The sequence below is a fragment of the Silurus aristotelis genome (genome assembly GCF_946808225.1).
Source record: "Silurus aristotelis genome assembly, chromosome: 25".
Taxonomy (NCBI): Eukaryota; Metazoa; Chordata; class Actinopteri; order Siluriformes; family Siluridae; genus Silurus; species Silurus aristotelis.
Window position 1 is genome coordinate 9,930,529 of NC_139598.1, and position 19,153 is coordinate 9,949,681.

Genomic DNA, 19,153 nt, shown 5'->3' on the forward strand with positions numbered 1-19,153 from the left:
AACTGTTGTTCGAGAAACTGACATGTGAGTTTTCCACAAAAATACTTTTTTTTGCCAGTCTATGGACATCTTGACTCGTGAATGGACTGAGTATAATTTTTCCATTGATTTTTGAAACGAACTCTTTAAAATTTGAGGTGAACTGATTTGATTCCAACTAATTGTGAATGTGAAATTTTCAGTGTGGCAAAAGAACACGGTTGTTTAAGGTTTAACTGGAACAGTCACGTTTTTTATTTTCCTAACGGTCTTATATATTGGTTTCATTCTTAGCCTTTTCATATGACTAATGTTTTTTTATTTAAATAAATATTTTTGTTTAGTTAAATTGAATGTGTGCCAGTTAACCTGAGTCCTTTATACTAAGGAGTGGGGCCGTCTCATCTATCCTGTTGGATCTGGGAGGGTGGGTTTTCCTGAGTATTCTCCACACTTCAGGCTACCACCGTGAATTAGATAGATCCTGAAGCCCACCTCACCTGATCTGTAGTCCCACATGACAACACGATAGACACCAACATATAACCACTTGTTATACTGAGACCTAAAGCATTGAGTGGGAGGACTAGGATCCTGTTGCCCACTCAGTCTTCCTTAGTCAAAGGCTTGTTATCTGCCCCACAAGGCGGTGGCATATTCCCCTCCGCCACAGATGGAAGTATTCGTATTATTTTGAAATAGTCGAGGAAAAGGAATAATGGTTAAGTGTAGATTATGTGTTGGTGAAAAGCTCTTGTCAACTGCAAAAAATACCACTTAAAAAAAAAAAAACATCTGCATGCAAAGCACAGCACTACAGATGTGTGTGTGTGTGTGTGTGTGTGTGTGTGTGTGTGTGTGTATAATGTTGAATATATGGAAATGGAGTCAGAAAAATTTTCTGTGGGAGACAAATTCACAGCTCATTTGCTCTTTGTGGGAAGATAAACTGCCACGGTCACTGATAAAAGCGCAAACTTTGTAAAAGCGTTCAGAATGTTTCAAGCTGATGATGAAGCAGAGAATGATGTAGACGAGGACGAGGTAATATTTACGGAATTGCACAAAGTTTTATAAGTTGACAGCGAAAGGTATGTTCTCCCTCCACATCACCGGTGTGCAGCCCACACATGTCTTTTTCCCTAATATAACTTATTTCTTAATGGCAATTTCTTAATGAAATTCACCAGAGCTTCCACTCCTCCATAGTGACATCATGGAGCTGCTGGTTGTTAGAAACATGGCACTTCTTCACCTTCCGTTTGAGGATGCCCCACAGGTGCTCAATCATGTTGGAAAACTGTGGTTCGGCCCAGTTTCTGAAGGGAAAGTTTCTGTTCTGCTTCAGAATGTCACAGTATATGTTGGAATCCATGTTTCCCTCAATAAACCGCAGCTTTCCAGTACCAGCAGCACTCATTCAGCCCCAGACAATGATGCTACCCCCACCATGCTTGACTGTAGGCAAGGCACAATTTTCTTGGTACTTCGTGGACATGGACTATTTAATCTTTGCCATGAGGTGCAATGTTGAACATCCAGTGGTCAGTATGAGATAATTGTACTGCCTCAAATTTGCCTCAAATTTGTATTGCTCTAATACAAGATACACAAATTTGTATGGTCCTGACAAGCAGACAAAAAACGTTGCTTTGCATGGTTAAACAACATACAGCTGCTATTACTTAGGGTGTACTCACATTTTGACAGCTATTTTGACAATAATGGTTGTATGTTGAGGTATTTGTTTTAAGTAGTTGAAAAGAAGGATATGGGCTTATAATACTTTTAATAGATATCAGTGTTTGACTAATTAATATTATTCTACTAATAGATTGGTGTTCTAAAAGTAACAAAGTCTTTTTACATAAACTGAGTTGATTAAATAAGAGTCTTGTAACAAAAATGATTATAGGACATTATAGCCATAATAAATCCTAGTACATCGGATACTTAAGTGCCTTTGAGGGCAAATACTTTTGTACTTTTACTCAAGCAAACCTTTAGGTGGATGCACTACAACAGCAAAAGACTGTCTTTTCTGTAGGTTAAGAACAAAATTTGTTCCTCCAGTGCTAAAACATATCCAGGATTAATGAATTTAGATTTTTGCTGAGGCACATTGATGTTGGGTTAGAGTTTATTACAAACAGCATGAATCCATGGTCCTGATCTGCCTTGTGTCAACTGTCCAGGCTGGTAGAGGGTGTACTGGAGAATAGAAGGATTTCCTAATTGATTGACTATTAATAGCAATCAGTCATCCATGAATAGCACATTCCTTCATAGATACAATTTACCCATCTTTTAATTGCTACTTGGAGCATGAAAATGCACAAGGTCACAAAGCCAATGCCATCTGTTTTCAAAACATCCTACATGTGCTGTCCCTCTAATAAACTTGTTTCTAATCCTGTCCATCCTCGTCACTCCCAACAAAAACCTCAACATCTTCAGCTCTGCTACCTCCAGCTCCACCTCCTGTCTTTTACTCAATGACACTGTCTCTAAACCATACAACATAGCAGGTCTCACCACAGTTCTATAAACTTTCCCTTTCACTTTAGCAGATACCCTACTATCACAAATCATTTCTGCCACTCTTCTCCACCCACTCCACCCTGCCTGCACTCTTTTCTTCACTTCTCTAACACACTCTCCCTTACTTTGCACTGTTGACCCCAGGTACCTGAACTCATCATACACATGTACTCTGTCTAACTCCTACTGACTTTCATTCCCCTTCTCTTCAGGCTCTTCTCAACCTGCTCCCTACTCTCGCCACAAATCACAATATCATCCGCAAACATCATAGTCCATGGAGACTCCTGTCTGACCTTGTCCGTCAGTCTGTCCATCATCACTGCAAACAGGAAAGGGCTCAGAACCAGTCTGTCGTTCCTACTGCACACTTCGCTGCTGTCACACTGTACTGCACCACCCTCACATACTTCTCTGCCACACCTGACATCCTAATAAAATACCAAGTACATTTATAATACATGATGGTATTAAAAAACGTTGCAGTAAAATATATTACAGACAGCTATAAATTATAGCTATTATTATACCCAATATATTTCTGGTTTTACCTGCCCAATTATTTTTGGAGTTGGATCTTCTTCCTCAACTGACAGTTGGTTCCAGATCCAGCCACGTTTGACTCTAAATCCAGGAAGTCTTCTTAGCTCACTCCCCACAAAACCAGTCATGAAGAAGATTGTGATGATCCCAGAAAAAAATGAGTAGCTAATCATTGTTTGGTTACTTCTTGTTACTCCCTTGCCCTTTTCCAAGAGGTCCATAAGTACTTCATTAGGATACTGAGACCATTTGTAATGGGACTTCTATAAGAGAATCTGTTGATGTGTAGAATGTGCCCTGAAATCCTGTGGTTCAAAGTAATGAACAAATTAATTATTACACAATATATTTTCCAAATATAATACAATGTTTACATGTTAAATGTAACTGTACAATGTAAAATTAATAATTACTAGTATTATTGTAGACAATATAATATATTTAGAAAACACACACCTTATATGTGCAAATAAGAAAATATGAAGCTAGTTTATTAACTGCAATTTAGGTAAGAGTCTTTGCTGAATTAGAGATGTGCAAAAAGTGACATAAACCTAATGGACTTTGAGAGTGTCATTTAGTTTATTGCCTTTTTGGACCCTAATGAACACATGTCCACTCAGCTACCACTCAAAATGCTATCACAATGGACACATTTCCTCTCAGCTAACACTCAAGACCAGTTGTGATCAGGAGTGAAAATATCTGAATAAATGACCAGTGTATGTGAATTAAAAAATAGCAATGCAAAAATCTGAAACTGACATTGTATCAAAAGCAGACACAAAGCAAACCAACTGACAGGAAATCACACCAAATAGTCCCAATTTGTAATTTCTTATCAGTGATAAAAAATTATATATAACTTGCTATAGGCTGTTAACAAGTTAACAGATGTCTTTTAATTGATTTTGTGCATCTTTTACTTCCAATGGTCAAATGTCTATACATTTTGTTTACAATCTAATTCTAAAATTTAATCATTAACATGTGCAGTTAAATATAAAATATTTTTAGATTCTTAGTTAGACTTTAAATACTAATTGTTGTGCATTGAGAGGAACAAATTCCTAATTAAGTATGCAGCATGGAACAAGTAAACAGTGTTCATAGGACATTTGTGGTCATGAATACAGAATTGAGCCACTTCTGTCACAGACTAATATTGGTTAATACATGAAAAACACACCTATATATAGTATAGAGATATCTATCTATCTATCTATCTATCTATCTATCTATATCTATCTATCTATCTATCTATCTATCTATCTATCTATCTATCTATCTATCTATCTATCTATCTATCTATCTATCTAATCTATCTGCCTATTTTGGACATAGCATATTCCTTATTTGAGCTTTCTTGCTTTTAAACAATGAAATTAAACCACAGGAAACCTTTACAAATACAGATTATTCCATTCATATGTACCAAACATCTGGAAATGTAAATTTGTTTAGAAATTACATGTCTTTCCCCTCTCATTTGAACACTCATTTCACAAACATTTTATATTCAAATGACTTCTTCAAAAGAGTTCTTACTTACCAAATATTAAGTAAATTTTGTAATGGTTAGGATTATAGCTAGGTGGTTTAACTCACGTTAATTTATTTGCATTTTAATCTGAAGACTATGCCATAAATAGTTCTGGAAAATGTTTTGTTATTGTTATTAAGAATAAAATCAACTCACCTTCCCGATTCCCGAATGTCTCTCTACTTCTTAACTGCGTAGAACTGAGAAGCAGCATAACCAAATGTATAGCATAAATGAAGACTAATGCGTATTTTGCTCATAATGACCAACTGTTCCTTTCTCTCTTCTTCGTCATCCCCCAAATCACCTCATCATCCTGTTCTCAGTAGCTTCTTGGGAAGAACACACAGTGGTGATATTGTCAGCTGTCCCTCACATTTTGCTGTCCACCCCAATTGAACTAAACTGGTAACACAGAAGCAATTATTTCCATGCAAACATCCTCAGGCTGCAATACAAATAGAATACTATTCTTTTTTTTTTCATAATTTTTAATCCCATGGTCATAGTAACCCCCACCCCCCGCCTAACAATAGGGGTATTATTATAGTTTTGCTGGCATTATACAGATTACAGAGGCCCTATGCAGAGCAAGGACAAGCACCAGTGGAGCACTATTTCAGAAAAAATAAGAAGAAAACAATGTTTCTGACAAATCTGGAGCAGATACTCTTCAGGCGAATACGAAGCAATGATGAGACAAGGGTGGAAACAAAACACGTGACATTTAAAAAACAAAAGAAACATAGAAACAAACACCTCGTATGCACTTTGTGGTGGCTAATGCTATACATTTGCATGCATGTCCTGCGACAAAAAAAGTGAAGGGAAATCTATGACACCACTGAAATGTTTATGTAACATCATGTTACGGCATCAAGTTTATCTTTGTAATATTATCTATATGAGCCGCAAAGGAAAGACTAGAGTCAATAATCACAGAAATGTCTTTCACTGCTGCACATGATGGGATTGTTGAATATTAGATCTCTCATGTCAAAAGTGCTGATTATAAACAAAATCATTACTGACCAGGAGTTTAATATAATGTGTTTGACAGAAACGTGGATTAAACCAAACTAATATCAAGCATTAACTTTGCTAGTTCCACAGGGTACAGAAGGAATAAATGGTAGAGAAGGTGGAGTGGCAGTATTTTATGTCTAAATGGTAGAGAAGGTGGAGTAGCAGCTATTTGTAATAATAATCTATGCACAAATTTAGCTACTTCTTTAGACAAAGAATTAATTGTTGGTGACTTTAATATTTATTTTGATAATCAACAAGACTCCTTAAGAACAGCAGTTGTGTCCATTATAGATTCAGTAGGAATTAATTAAAGGTTATAGGACCGACTCATATTGGTGGACACACTCTTGATTTAATATTAACATTTATAAAAAATATTAACAATATAAACACTTTAGTCATAATTCCCCAGTCTGAAGCTTTGTTGAAACATTACCTTATCTCTTTTAAAATCTGCCTCAGTCATTGCATTAGTACCTCACCACGTTAAGTGTACATTCACTTTAATTACAGCAGCGAGTTTTATCAATAATCCGTCTACATTAATTCGATCTCTGTCTGACCCCGCAAAACTCGACTGGGCCACAAAATGTCTAGAATCAACGTTCTGTTACACTGTAGATGATGAGCTCCCCTTGAAAACAAAATGATTAGGGAGGAAAAATTAGCCCTGTGGTATACTGGTCATATGTGCACCTTAAAACAGACCACTCAAAAATTATTGATCAAAATCCTTAACTTGTATTCTTGATCCCCTGCTTGAAATTTTCTTTAAACAATTAATCGCAGAAGTAAATGAACTTGTTCTAAAACTAATAACTATAAATAAGCTCTTCTATCAGCATTGGTTATTTACCTAAATGGCTGTTATCAATCCCCTAATTAAGAAACCTGACCTTGACCCTTGTCAGCTGTCCAACTATATAGGCCAATATCAAACCTCCCCTTTATCTTCAAGATTTTAAAAAGGTTATAACACAGCAGTTATGCTCACACCTACTTAGGAATAGCATTTTTGAAATGTATCAGTCAGGATTTAGACCTCATCCTGGCACAGAGTCAGCGTTGGTTCTTCTTCTTCTTTCGGCTTCTTCCATTAGGGGTCGCCACAGCGGATCATCTGTCTCCATACCCCCTTGTCCTCTACATCTGGCTCTTTCACCCCAACTACCTGCATGTCTTCCCTCACCACATCTATAAACCTCCTCCTTGGCCTTCCTCTTTTCCTCCTTCCTGGTGGCTCCATTATCAGCATTCTTCTATCCTCGTCACTGCCAACGAAAACCTCAGCATCTTCAGGTCTGCTACCTCCAGGTCTACTTCCTGTCTTTTACTCAATGCCACTGTCTCTAAACCATACAACATCGCAGGTCTCACCACAGTCCTATTACCTTTCCCTTTTACTTTTGCAGATACCCTTCTTTTACAAATCACTCTTGCTACGCTTCACCACCCACTCCACCCTGCCTGCACTATTTTTTTCACTTCTTTAACACACTCTCCATTACTTTGCTCTGTTGACCTGAGGTACCTGAACTCCTCCACCTTCTCCACCTCTTCCTTTCTGCAACCGCACCACTCCACTGCCCTCCCTCTCATTCATGTACTTTGTCTTACTCCTACTGACTTTCATTCCCTTCCCCTTCTCTAAGTATTTGGTCAATAACAAAAGTTCATCTTAATACTTTGTTATATACCCTTTGTTGGCAATGACAGAGATCAAACATTTTCTGTAAGTCTCCACAAGGTTTTTACACACTGTTGCTGGTAGTTTGGCCCATTCCTCCATGCAGATCTCCTCTAGAGCAGTGATGGGCCACGACATCTGATGCCTTTCATTTTCTAATAATTGCTCCCACAGTTGATTTCTTCACACCAAGCTGCTTACCTATTGCAGATTCAGTCTTCCCAGCCTGGTGCAGGTCTACAATTTTGTTTCTGGTGCCCTTTAACAGATCTTTGGTCTTGGCCATAGTGGCGTTTGGAGTCTAACTGTTTGAGGTTGTGGACAGGTGTCTTTTTTACTGATAACGAGTTCAAACAGGTGCCATTAATACAGGTAACAAATGGAGGACAAAGGAGCCTCTTAAATAAGTTGTTACAGGTCTGCAAGAGCCAGAAATCTTGCTTTTTTTGTGGGTGACCAAATACTTATTTTCCACCATAATTTGCAAATAAATGTTTTTAAAATCAGACAATGTGATTTTTGAGATTTTTTTTTCTCATTTTGTCTCTCATAGTTGATGTGTACCTATAATAAAAAATTACAGGCCTCTCTCATCTTTTTAAGTGGGAGAACTTGCACAATTGGTGGCTGACTAAATACTTTTTTGCCCCACTGTACCCAAGCTGCCTATGGCTCCCCCACGACCTGTCGTGCTGCAGTCATTCTGCCCTCCTCCTTTCCAAGCCACCGACCAGTAGAAGCAAAATCGGCTGCGAGCAATGGACACGTATCTCCACACAAAAAGTCTGTGGAGAAAGTCATAGCAGCTGTTTGTCTGCTATGGCCCTTATAGCAGACTCTCAGCAGGGGGATAGTGGATGCTATTTCTTCATCTTATGAGCCCCCTGGTCTTCCCAATCCATTTGGAGTCTGTTGTGTCTGTATGTTACGAAATAGGAGATGTTCTGCTGTCACATAATCTTTAGCTGTAGGTAAACTAGGTTGATCCTAATCACTTTGACGGTGTAAAACTGTGGCTTCAACAAGGTCTTTCCAAGAATTGTACTCACTGGGATCTAAGGGCTTTGATGTTTGTGTGACACCGCAAAATATACTGGCTCTTCTTTCCACTTTATCTTCAGGGGTTTTAAGGGATGGCAGGATTGGCCACTCTGATTCAGCTTGAAGTAAAAAGGGTGGACCTTGACTTCACCTGTTAGGTGTAACAAGCTCTAGTCTCTCAATCTCATTATATGCAACTGCCTTCACGGAATCCTTCGCCAACCGCCGCTCTATGCTTCTTCAATTGGGCATAACCGAGTCCTTAGAGGTACAGAGTTGTGGCATATTAGCTTTCCTTAAAAGGGGAGTTGCATAGCGATTCACTCCATCTACCATCACCCTGGTTGTTCTGGTTTGCAACAGATCTATTGCCACTTGATCCTGCTTTGATCGCATGACTAATTTCTCCTTGCCATAGTCTCTCTACATCCCGGGATAGTTCTTCCATTTGGGGAGTGATAGAGATATGTAAACATTGTTGAGGCTGTAGCTGTTGCTGCAAAAAGCGTGTTGGGCCTTGTAATGTCCAGCCTAGTCTAGTTCTGATAGAGTTCACTCACTGAAGGTGTTTCGTGTGTATGTGTGCGTGACGGATCTTGAACACTTTATTTCATAACATGAATAGTGGTAAGCAATACTCCAAATGTATTCATTAAAATAGAGTTGTGGTGCGTTATTATTGTAAAGAAAGAAAGAAAGAAAAACAATAATCAGCTCTAAGATGTGAGCCCCATTGTTCATTTAAATTAATCGGTTCATAAAGTCAACTTGTTCGCAAAAGACACTTGCTTTTCTGCACAATGAAGGACCTACCATGCTTCAATCAGGCAAAGGAAGCTTAAACATTATACATAGTTTAGACAAATTAAAACTCTATGGAATTGCAAATTATTTGGATTCACTTATTAACTGGGACAACTGTAAAGACATACAAGATCCACCGGAGCTTCACATTGGATTTAGAGGTGGAATCACTGTACTGGGATTTCAAACTATGACATGTAGGATGGGATGGTGCAATTTATGCCAACTATGGGCTAATTAGCAGATGAACAAGAGGATCTGGACAAAATGAATGAGCCAGAAACGAGGAGTGGGAGGACAATAAAATAAAAAACTGAAAACAAATACAACTCCGATCATTACGGTAAGTATTTATTTCATGCTGTTTGTTGTTGTATGCTGTACACTTTAAACACATTTCAGTTGGGTTGTTTTTTTCCCCTTTTTTCCTCCATGTTGAACACTCGTTTCTTCCTAGTTCTACTTGAATGCGAGAGGGTTCAGTCTGAAAAATCCAACAAGCTCAATTATTCAGCCAGCTGTACAGCCAACCAGTGACACAGGTTTGTTTGTAGAATTTTCTACATAAACAAAAGATGTGAACACTACAGAAAAAAATTAAGACAAAGATAATTGTTACATTTATATTATTCTTTGAATTGTGTATATATTTTTTCTATTTTAATTATGAATTTGTCTTTTAATGTATTGACTTAATTATATATGTTGATTGAATTAGGCCTAGTTCATGTAGGGTACAGTTTTTATTTATTTGATTATTATTTGTTTTCAGCAAACTTACATTATTTTATTTCTCTTTAAAAAGGAGCACTTACTGCTGTCAATGATAGAGCAGGCGTCAGGAAAACAGTTTGTCGTTTATTGGTATTAAATATACAAACACAAGAGAGTATGAAACGAGACTGCAGAAAATGGCAGACTTAACTGAGTGCTTCACCTGAACCGTAGCTAAGAGCATGGATGATTTACATTTACATTTGCGGCATTTGGCAGACGCCCTTATCCAGAGCGACTTACAACTGAGCAGGGGCTTTTGTTTAAGGCAGTGGCAGCTTGGTGGTGGTGGGATTTGAACCTGTGATCTTCTGATCCAAAGCCCAATGCCTTAACCACTGAGCTACCACCTCCCATGGGATGAGCTATGGTCGTACATTGTAGATCGGACAGTGAATGAAGGGGAAGAGGGCCCTTATGTAGGGGACAGGTAAATGGAGGACAGGTGTAGGTGATTAGTAGAAGGGAGAGGCTGAGCGAGAGTGTTATGTGTTGGAGGGAGGCGTGACTGGTGGCTCTCTGACAACTGCACAGACCGATCTTGAACAAGCAAAAAAAAAATAAATTAAAATTCAAAAGCAGAAACATTAGAAGATTCTTCATTTGTAAAAGAAAGTAGATTTTTTTGACTGATGTCGTCACTGATTAAGACTGGAGGATAGTACATTTGTGTTTCTTGTATTTTTATGTTTGTGTGTTTATTTATTTTATTTTTTAAATTGAGGTGACACTATTTCAAATACCCTATCATATGGTTGTTTTGCATCCCAATTTTGGTCCACTCATCTATGCAGAATTGTTGTAATTCAGACACATTGGAGGTTTTTTTATTTTTAAGGTCATGCCACAGCATCTCAATAGGATTCAGGTCAGGACTTTAACTAGGCCACTCCAAAGTCTTCATTTTGTTTTTCTTCAGACATTCAGAGGTGGACTTGCTGGTGTGTTTTGGATCATTGTTCTGCTGCAAAACCCAAGTTTGCTTCAGCTTGAGGTCATGAACAGATGGCCGGACATTTTCCTTCAGGACTTTTTGGTAAACAGAAGAATTCATGGTTCCATTTATCACAGCAAGTCTTCCAGGTCCTGAAACAGCAAAACAGGCCCAGACTATCATGCTACCACCACCATATTTTACTGTTGGTATGATGTTGTTTTTCAAAAATGGGGTGTTACTTTTACACCAGACGTAATGGGGGACACACCTTCCAAAAAGTCTCATCAGTATACAGAGTATTTTCAAGACAGTTGAAATACAGTTTAACACAGTTGAAATATTTATGGTTAAAAAAAATGTTTGCATTGTTCATTTTTTTTAAAGTTTATTCTGTGTTTGATGTAAAGTAAATACAGGTTCAATTAAGCACCTTGATATGAGCTGTTCTAAAGCTTTAAGGTGTTTTTTTTTTTTTATTAAAGGTGTGTTTTAAATTATGTGCTTACTTAAAACATCAGGTAAATTTTCAATTCATCAGCTTATAGAGGAGCATGTTGATTTTTGGATATTGTACTGGTTCAAAATAAAGACCTTGGTGGATGTTGATATTTCAGGAGTGTGTCCTCCTGTGCACATTATTGCTAACTTATTGACCAACATGAACTCATGAGTTGTTAATGTATTATTACATAATTGCTTCGAGGGCCACATCATTATAAAGTTGTTATTAATTACACATGTACTACACATATTTAGCTCATCTAATTCACATCTAATTCTTGACAACCATTTGGTGGTTTGTCAAGAAGTTAAAGAGCAGAGTTGCTGTGCTTACGTACAGCAACTGTTGTTTACTGTTCATTATAATATAAAGACAGGAGTCTTTATCTGTACTGACACAATAAACCAGTGCACAGAATAGCCACAGTAAAGCAGGAGAAAAACATTATCTGCAGGCTAAACCTGATTTGTAGTTTGGAAAGTAACGTCGGCTTCATGTTAGTGAGCAGTGCCCATAGGCAGCCACTCACAGTGGGTAGATTTGATGAGAAAGGTATGAATAATAAGGTGATAACAGGTGTTTATTATTGTATCTTTGTGCGTTCCATGAGGAGGCAAACTCGGCAATGCATTTTAAATAGTGCACTTTTGATTTATATTCTTTCTTACAGAGCAAGTTACATTTAGCTTAGCCTAAAATGTTAATACCTTAATTAACAAACATTTACTAACGTAATTAAGGTAGCCGATGTTCACACATGAATTCATGTGACTCATGGTGTAGTTAAGGTTAGTTCTTGATTAGTATACGCATAGTATACACCCACCTGGACAATAAGGACTCATATGTACAAATGCTGTTCTTAGACATCAGGTTAGCATTCAACACAATCATCCCTAAGCAGCTGTGTGCTGAGTCCACTGCTGTTCACTCTGCTGACTTACGACTGTTTAGCAAAGCACAGCTCGAATCACATCGCAAGTTTGACGATGACACGACCGTGGTGGGTCTCATCAGAACAATGAGTCAGCATACAGAGAGGAGGTGGAATAGTTAACAGCCAGGTGTAGAGCCAACAAACTGTTTTTGAATGTTGACAAAACTAAAGAGATGGTTGTTGACTTCAGGAGAGCACAGAGCGACCAATCTCCACTGATCATCGATGGATCCTCCGTGGAGATCGTCAAGATTGTGTTGTCTTTGAACTGTTTGTCTTGCACCGTTTACACCAGGTTGCACACGATGTACTTTATGTGGCGAGGACACTAGTCCTTAGCTCTATGTTCTCTGTTATGTAGCTTTTTGTTGTTTTATGTAGCAAGACCAGCCGGTGGTATGGAGCACTCGGGGGAATACTGGAGCGGAGCAGCACCCTCTGCGGAGTACAGGAGTGAAGCAGCACCCTCGGCGGAGTACAGGAGTGGAGCGGCACCCTTGGCGGAGTACAGGAGCGGAGCCGCAGCCTCGGCAGAAGCTTGAAGCTAAGCGGCACCCTCGGCGGAAAACTGGAACGGAAAGCTGAAAGCTGGAACAGAGCAGCGTGCTCGGCTGGACGTAAGAATGGACCGGCGAACTCGGCGGGACGCTGAAGCGGAGCGCTGGAGCGGGGAGACGTGCTCGGTGAAACTAAAGGGGCAGACATGCAGGTCCGCCATTGTCATCCTGAACATCCCCAAAAATAGCCGATGAAATTGGCATATGAGCCAAAATCGCCTCCTTTAACGCTCCACATCTTACTGGCTCGAGAGAGAGCGTCTCCAGACAGGAGGAAAATAAAAAAGGCAATCTTGGCTCGCTCGGTGGGGAATTGGGGTGACTGTGTCCCGATATATCCACAGGTGCTTACCAGGAAGCAGCTCCACTCGGCCGCACAGAAGTCAGAGAGTTACGAACTGACTTTCGGGTTTGGTCCGTAATGCGGGGATAGATAGTCCACAGAAGGGAGATAATCCACAGAACAGAGAATGGAGACCGAGTGGAGATGATCCACGGACTGGAAGTAATTCAAGGAGGAACCAGCAGGGAATGCTGGCGGTCGAGGATACACAAGATCAGTAGCATGACGTTCAAGAACCAACGACCGGTGACTTTAAATAGGCGCTTAAATAGGTGAGTAGTTAACGAGTTCCAGGTGTTTGGAATCAAAGCCGAGAGCGGCAGAGATAGCGGTGGCATGACAGAAGCCGAGGGAGGTGTGGCAGGTGGCTCCCTAACACATGTGCTTTGACATTGGGATGTCATCCTGGGGTTAAGACCTAATGCCTGAAAAGCCATTCGCGCTCCTCCCCAGAGCACAAAGTATTTATAGGCTGCAGAGGATTTGGTCATGATGCGGAAGCAACTGCATCCTGTAAGTGTCAACCCCAACCTTCTTTACTGGCACATATATTGTCTTGAAATTATGGCTGTATTTCAGCATTTACAAAAATTGCTAAAGCAGACTAAATACATGCCACCTGGACAGGCTAGCACAGCAGTTTCAGTTTTCTATATTTCTGTGAACACTGGTGCTAGTTGTTCAGCGCAGGCTTTCAGAACCTGACCTGTGATGCCATCTGGTCCTGTTGCCTTCCTGGTATTCAATCTCCTGAATGCCCTCCTTACGTCATGCTCCGAGATGGTGAACGTGTTTAACCCTCCAGCTCTTTCAGCGTGCATGCTGTTTGTGCCACTAGTGCCACCAGTGTGTTTAGCTGCAGCCTCGAAGCGAGCGTAAAAGGTGTTTAGCTCATCTGCCAGAGAAGCGTCCACATTCCCTATTCTGAAAGATGGTGTTTTATAGTCCGTGATGGTTCTTAGTCACTGCCACAGGTTCCTAGAGCCACCATGTTAAAACTGTGACTCTCGTTTCCTCCTGTAGCACCGTTTTGCTTCCTTCACCGCTCTGCGCACACTGTAAGATGCAGATTTGTACTCCATGTCAACCCGTGTTGTAGGCAGCGGAGCGGGATCTAAGAGCATTGCGTATAGTTTTATCCAGCCACGGCTTCTGGTTGGGAAACGTGCTGATGGTGGTTTTCTGTACTGTATCATCCACAAGTTTCCCAATGAATCCCACAACCGCTTTTGTAAACATGTTGACATTATCAGAGCTGCGCCTGAACATGTCCCAGTCTGCATCATCTAAAGCGTCCTGCAGAGCGACCATCGTTTGGTCAGTCCAGCGCTTGACCTCCCTCTAAACCAGAGCTTCCTGTTTTATCCTTTGTTTGTATACAGGCATGAGGAAGATGGTGACATGATCTGATTACCCAGACGATGGACGTGATTGGGCCTTGAAGCTTCTTTTAAATGGTGTGTAGCAGTGTCCCAGTGTCCTTTCGCTTTGTGCTGCTGGAAGTTCGGCAGTGCTCGCTTGAGGTTGGCAATGTTAAAGTCTTCCACCACAGTGAGCGCAGTGTCCCGATGCTGTGTTTGGTCTAGTGTCTCATATAAATCCCATATAACAGTGTCCGTGTCTGCTTGAGATGGAATATAAACGGCACTGACTATGACCAAGCTGAATTCCCAAGGTAGATAGCAGGGCCGGCATTTGATGGTCAGTGGTTCCAGATTTGGTGTGCAGGAGTGCGAAAGAGAAACAATACTCGTGCTGTCACACCAGTGGTTATTTTCCAGAGACTAGACATTGGCTAACAGGATACTAAGTAAGGTGTGCGCATGCCCTCATCCTGAACTTGATTGGCCAGAATGGGTCCGGGTTTAAAAAAGCCGAAAATTGAGTAGATTATACACCAGTAGATATAAGAGTGGCTCTTTCATATGTAATGATGACCATTTTATATAAAGAGAATAGTATCTATAAAAATAAATATATAAAAAAAACAAAAACAAAGTGTAGCCGGAGCAGTCGTGACAGCAGCCAGACTCACCGGCGCCATCTATCTCCCACAGATCTAATCTATTCTGTATAGTGGATAAATAACCAGAGAGCTTTGCTCTGACTTAATTATTTGTATAGAAGTAGTTTTTAGTGTTTTATAAACAAAAAGTACTGCTGTAAAAGAAAAATGCTAACTGTGTGTTTCAGTAAATACTATGCCTTAAGACTCTGACTGCATCCAGACAGTGTTTTACAAGTAAATGTTTATGGGTTTTGTTATTTCAAGCTATTTTATTCTGAGATGAAACATGCAGGTCTTTCGGGGCCACCATGATCCTAGGTGTGACTTACATCTTTCAGCTGATCAGAATCATTGTTCTAATCACTGGCTTTTGGCAATGGCCAAATATTCGTTTAAGTCAAGTCACACATGGTTCAACGCACTGCAACTGAAGAAAACATATGCAAATAGAAAAAACAGCAGCAAATTAAGAAAACATCTTAATCAGTTAAACAGCACGTGCTGCAAATCCTTGCAACGCCAGGTAACATAATAAAGTTTTACAGTTAATCGTGTTTTTCATCAGATTATTTAGGATAATATTAGCCAAATGGCCAAGGAATCATAAACAAACAATGATAAAATAAACAAACAACTCACCTTTCAGGTCATCGACAACACCACTGACGAATAGACACTGAACAATAAGCAGTCCCAGAAGGGTTTGTCACTTGTTGTGGTCCCCTTGAAATATTTATTTTGTGATCTGTGCTATTTGTATATATTTGATATATTGTTGTGAGGATTTGGAGCATGTTTCTGTGTTTGGTTGTGTTGTGAGGATTTGGAGCATGTTTCTGTGTTTGGTTGTGTTGTGAGGATTTGCAGCATGTTTCTGTGTTTGGTTGTGTTGTGAGGATTTGCAGCATGTTTCTGTGTTTGGTTGTGTTGTGAGGATTTGCACCATGTTTCTGTGTTTGGTTGTGTTGTGAGGATTTGCAGCCTGTTTCTGTGTTTGGTTTTGTTGTGAGGATTTGCAGCATGTTTCTGTACTTGGTTGCATTGTGGGGGTTTGCAGCACATGTTTTAAAACTGTAAACGTTGTTTTTTTATTTGCTGGTGGTTTTTTTTTATTTGTTTTCTTAAGTTGCAGCATGTTGAGCTCTCTCAGCCACCGTATAGGATGCCTTGAGGATAAGTAATTTATAAGATATTTTTTCATTTCAGGGTGGAAAATTCCATTAATTAAAACAGAGGCAAAAACAGTGATCGGGATAAAATATTAATAATTGTGCAGCCCTAGCTATAGGTTATATGACCTGTACTGCCCTCCGATCATTGTCCTGCTGGGCTCTCAAAGCAAGGTTGCCTTCTCTGTCTCTTGCATTTGTGAACCATTTACCAAGCGCTGTCTCCAGCTCTGTCTCCAGCTCTGTCAGTAAGAAATAGCTGGAGACAGCGCTTGGTAAATAATTCACAAATAATTATTCTAAACATTATTCTAAACATTAATTACAACAAACTCTGAAATTCACCATATTGATGCATTTTACTTTTTGCATGGTATTGTGTAATTTTAACATCATTTCACAATACCATGCAAAAAGTAAAATGCATCAATATGGTGAATTTCAGAGTTTGTTGTAATTTATGTTTAGAATAATTAGTAGGGGCCTTGAACACATTAGATTATTATATTCGTACTGGTACACTTTGGACCGTGAATTTGAACTGACCACTGTAACATTAGTTTAAGTTACTTACTTATAACCAGTGTTGTGCTAGTTACTAAAAAATAGTAATAGTTACAGTTACTAGTTACTTCATTCAAAAAGCAACTAAATTACTTTGTTGATTACTTACACCAAAAAGTAATGCGTAACTTTTTTAGTTACTTTTTTAAAGAACGTTCTTTAATGTTCCCATTAATGTCCCTTTATGCGTTAGGTTCTATACAAACACAAAACTCAAAGGCATTTTTAAACACTATTTTATTTAAGTCAGACCAGCACAAACTGAATATATCACAAGAATTTCTAAAATAAATAACAGAACAAGCTGAATAATATATTCAGAATCAAAAACTAAAGTGGCTTCTGCATCATAAAAGCTGTTGTGTTGCACCCTTTAAAAAATTTTCTTTCACAGCTTAAGTATGTAAACTATCAACAATGTACAACATAACACCGGGTTAGCTTCTAGCTTCGTCGAGGCATGGAATTTCTGGAGTAGCTTCGGCAGATTGGAGTTGCTGTTTATCGCAGTAGATACGAACTTCGAACCAGAAAGACACAGCTTACATTTGACTAAAAAGTTTTTGTCTTTATGCTCAACTAAAGTGGAATAATAAGCATATTTCCACTTTGAGAAACTCGTCTTGCTCTCGCCTTGACTCGCATTACTGCCGCACAGACCTGAATAAATGGAGACACGCCCACAGTGCGTCGTCTTCGTGTTTACAGTGGTTCATCCTCCAATCCTACAATGCGTTGCTGCTGTAAACAGGTTAGACTGTAGGCTACACTTCAGCCAAAATAAATTCATTTAAAAAAGGTAACGGGTAACGCACCATACGGTAACGGGAACGGAGTTACTTTATTTTTAAAAGTAACGCTGTTACAGTATTAGTTACTGTTAACGCGTTACTGTAACAAAGTTACTTTTAAGTGCCCAACACTGCTTATAACAATGTTTTGAACGCAGCAATTGTTCAACTTGACTGCACAAACCGAAGCATGCTTGACATAAAAATACAGTGGTACCACGCTTATCAACCTTAATCCGTTCCTTGAAACCGGTCGAAATGCGAAAAGGTAGAAGAGCGTATGTACACGCAATATACAATATACACGCACTAAATTGTTATATTGACCGCTAAATAACACTTCACAAACCGAAGTTTAATTTACGATAGATGCTCTCTCTACGAAGGCTGAGGCGAGACTGGGAAGATCCTTTCCCTCGCTCCACGTGGTTCGGGGTAAAAAAAGGTCGATAAGCGGGCATTTGGTCGTTCAGCGGGCGCAAATTTCGGTCGTAAAACTGTTCGCTAAGCGAAAAGGTCGATGTCCGAGCCGGTCGATAAGCGGGGTACCACTGTACCGTAAAAGCGATTCGGAAGAATTCGGAGTTGTCTGCTCTCGAATTTGTCGGTCTGCACTGCACAGCTTCAAGTCAAACACGTCTCAGTCCATGGTGTCTATGCGCATGCGTAAAGCCTCGGGGCCGAGAGCGGTGGGGAGAGCTCGCGGAAGCAGCAGGAGTCTGACTGACTTTCTGAACGGCACAAAATTACGTTCTCTGTAACGTAATAACGTATCATATTTTTATTAATGTGTAGAAATTATATAAATATGAACTTTTTTATCACTTCTACCTATTTCACCTAAATTAGATTAAAATAATGTTAAGTATTGTCACAATTTTCTCAGGGATCTGTGTATTTGTCAGGGAGCTCCCAGGTTATCCAGGTCGGGTCAGGTGCTCTAGTGGTAGTGAATGATGACCGTTTCTTTAGAATAAGAAGGCGGGAGACAAAGGAGCCAATGGGAGACTCTGTGAGCTGCACAACCGATTTCTTTTTTTTTTTTTTTTTTAACTAAAGGTCATATGTTATTTTTAATATATAACATTTTTGTTAATCTATTGATCTTATAAAATATGCAAAAAAACTATCAATTGAATTTATCATCAATTGAATAATGAGTGATGAATTTCTTTTGACAAATATAGCTAAATATAGCCCAAATGTGGCTCATACAGGGCCCTCGAATAAACAAAATGGGCAACCTAATTGGGGCCCACAACCCTGACTAAGCTGGGGCCCACATTCAGCCCATCAAAGTGCTGACCCCATGCCCACGTGATGCTCATATAACCCAGATAAATCCCATGTGGGGCCCACATGGACATGTTGGCTGGGATGGGAATACTTGTTTGTCACAAAATA

At 39.4% G+C, this 19,153-nt stretch overlaps 1 protein-coding gene across 3 annotated transcripts in view; it reads right to left on the reverse strand.

Moving 5' to 3' along the window:
• Nucleotides 1-5,021, reverse strand: part of cdh19 (cadherin 19, type 2) — an 84,827-nt gene extending 79,806 nt beyond the window's left edge. For 2 of the 3 annotated variants that reach the window (XM_083529916.1, XM_083529914.1), the window contains exons 1-2: nucleotides 4,763-5,021; nucleotides 3,072-3,360 (exon numbers count right to left, since the gene is read on the reverse strand). In XM_083529916.1, the coding sequence (XP_083386042.1) occupies nucleotides 3,072-3,284 (213 nt within the window). In that variant the 5' untranslated portion in view covers nucleotides 3,285-3,360; nucleotides 4,763-5,021. Of the gene's footprint in view, nucleotides 1-3,071; nucleotides 3,365-4,762 lie in introns of those variants that run through there. The other variant, XM_083529915.1, reaches the window with a different exon arrangement.
• Between the last annotated feature and the right edge of the window lie 14,132 nt (nucleotides 5,022-19,153).